Source organism: Galeopterus variegatus, unplaced genomic scaffold, assembly GCF_000696425.1.
Source record: "Galeopterus variegatus unplaced genomic scaffold, G_variegatus-3.0.2 Scaffold7812, whole genome shotgun sequence".
NCBI classification, from domain to species: Eukaryota; Metazoa; Chordata; class Mammalia; order Dermoptera; family Cynocephalidae; genus Galeopterus; species Galeopterus variegatus.
Window position 1 is genome coordinate 99604 of NW_007733923.1, and position 2625 is coordinate 102228.

Here is a 2625-nt window from a genome sequence, read left to right on the forward strand (position 1 = left end):
AGTGGTAGGGCCTGATCTTTCTGGTTCCTTCTTACCCCATCCTGCTGGTTCAGGCTGCAGCAGCAGCAGCATACCCAACAGACAAGAAACCTGAATTGGCCAGGCCGTGCTGATCTCACATGGAGCCGAGAGGGGCCCGGTGGGGGAGCTTGGGGCAGAAGACAGAACAAGGGTCTGGGATCGTGCTGGCACATGGCTCCTCTGTGTAACCTGGAAGCTAAGCCTTTGTTGGGACTTTTTTTTGTGTGTGTGGCTGGCCAGTACAGGGATCCAAATCCTGGACCCTAGTGTTATCAGCACCTCGCTCTAACCAACTGAGCTAACCAGCCAGCCCCAGGACATGATTTTAGCTACGAAAAATGTGCAGTGCCTTCCAGAGAGGGGCTGGAAGGAGCGCGCATGCCACATGGAGTGAACGTGGCCCTGGAGTTCTGGGTAATGGGTCATGTGCCCTCCTGTTCCCTGGGAAGCAACGGCAGACAGACCTCAGCCTGCCAGGAACAGAGGGATGACTCAGAGGCCAACAGCCCCTGACCTCGCTCCCTCCCCTACAGATAACAAGGACATCCTGCTGATGCTGAGTGACATGGACATCAATGCCATCGCTGGTACCCTCAAGCTGTACTTCCGGGAACTGCCCGAGCCCTTCCTTACAGATTGACTTTACCCAGCCTTTATGGAGGGCATCGGTGAGGCTCCTGGGGGTCCCAAGGGCTGGGTTGGGCTGAGCCAAGCCTCCCTGACCAGCAATGTAAGAGCAAGAGAAGATACCTGTGGCTACCTTGCAGCCTGATCTTCCCAGTGCACCGGGAAGGCGAGGTGTGGCCTGCTTGGACCCTCCCACCTGCCTCTCTTCCCTCCTGCCCACAATGGGCAGCCCTCTGTGCTTCCTACTTGGACACTGACCTCTTTGCTTGTCAGAACCTGGCATCCCAGAGCCAAGGAGGAGGTAGGTTCAAACCAGGGCTCACTAGAGATGGCTGTGCTGAGCCTTCCAGAAGGACCACCCTCCTATCTCCACACCTGTGCCAATGGCCCTGGCCCACAGGCCTCCTGCCTCTACCCACCTGGGCCAAATCCAGGCCCAGCACAGCCCTCCTGCCTTCTCTTCTTCTGGGGCAGACCAGGGCTTCAGCCCCCCTGGAGAGTACGAGTCCAAAGAAGGCTGCTCGCTCCCTTGCACCAGTGTCAGAGGTGGCTGAGAGCAAGCAGATGTCACATGTCACTGGCAGCACATGTCACCACTGGCTTCAATTTAGCCGTACAAATCGGGGCTTGGAAATGGCACCAGCAGCAAACGCCATGCAGTGAGGGGAAGGTAGGGGCTGCTTCCCACCAGCCTGCCTCTGGCTGAGTTAGCAGTCGTGCTGTAGCCTCCCAGAGGAACCAGCTACCAGCAACCCCCCCAAATACTAGGCCCTTGCCTGCAGGATCTGCTCCCCTGAACACCTGGCAGCCTTGGCTCTCCCTCAGGGCCCCACAGCCCCACGATCAGGGAGCTCTGTCTAGGGATTCCTGCCCCAGAAGCCGAGCCCTGCCCTAGCCCCTCTCTCCCCACAGCCCTGTCAGACCCTGCTGCCAAGGAAAACTGCATGATGCACCTGCTCCGCTCCCTGCCTGACCCCAACTTCATCACCTTCCTCTTCCTGCTGGAACACTTGAAAAGGTAACAGGGAGGGGTCCAGGGTGGGACAGGGAAGCCAGGGCTGCCCAAGTAGGGGGCACATGTCCTGCCGTCCTGCCGTGGCACCAGCCTCAGCCCCTCCTCGTGGGCGCTGGCTGAGTTGGCTTTTCAACTTTCTGCACTCACATTCTTCTGTTCTGAGCAATACTTGGGTCCTAATAGCAACCTCAGATATTGGCCATGAAATGCCTAGAATGGCAGGGCTAGAGCCAAGGACTGTAGATGGACTTTACAATCAGTAGGTCCCAACCTATCAGTGGTTCATTCAATCAATTTATCATCTTTTAAATGAAATAGAATAGACAGCATCAGGGTACACTGCAAGCAGTACACTTAAGTATTGGTGTTTGTTCAGTTACATATAGACGTGTTCTGGGTTAAAACATAAAGTGTGTTTGTGATTGTGGGTCAATCAAAAAAAGTTTGGAACCCACTGGTCTTGGCCCACACTTCATTTAACAGATAGAGAAACTGAGTCCCCAAGCTCAGCAGGGACTTGCACGGGTTAGCAGCAGATCTGTCTTTAGAACCTACATCTTCCAAATCCTAAGTTAAGATTTTTTTCACCTTCCCTTCACCCCTTCTTGTCAGGTCAAACTGGGACCTGCTAAAGTTGATGCCTGCAGCAAAGTTCAGAATTGAAACTAGCCCTGAAGGTGTCCTCAGCACTCACTTTTGAGCCCAGGCCTGAGTGGGGGAGAGAAGTTACTGGGCACCCTTTAAATCCACTTGCCCCCCAGGACCAAGGCGTTCCCTCCCACCCCCCAAAGGGGGCTGCTCTGTGGACCAGTTCCTCCCTGAGCTCAGCCCCACCCTAGGCCCTGGCACCCCACTGCAGCCCAGCCAGGTCAGGCTCTGGAAAGCCCGCAGAGACCTGGGCGCGCCTGGGACTGGTGTCTTGTTTTTCCCATTATGAGACATTTTCCCTCTGGTTTGGCCAG

General features: G+C 55.7%; 1 protein-coding gene across 1 annotated transcript in view; it reads left to right on the forward strand.

Annotated features, from left to right (window-relative positions):
* LOC103607900 (bifunctional polynucleotide phosphatase/kinase-like) overlaps positions 1-113 on the forward strand; it is a 9189-nt gene extending 9076 nt beyond the window's left edge. Inside the window, exon 16 of the mRNA XM_008592360.1 lies at positions 54-113. Within this exon, the coding sequence (XP_008590582.1) occupies positions 54-113 (60 nt within the window). The remainder of the gene's footprint in view (positions 1-53) is intronic.
* The last annotated feature ends 2512 nt before the right edge of the window (positions 114-2625 follow it).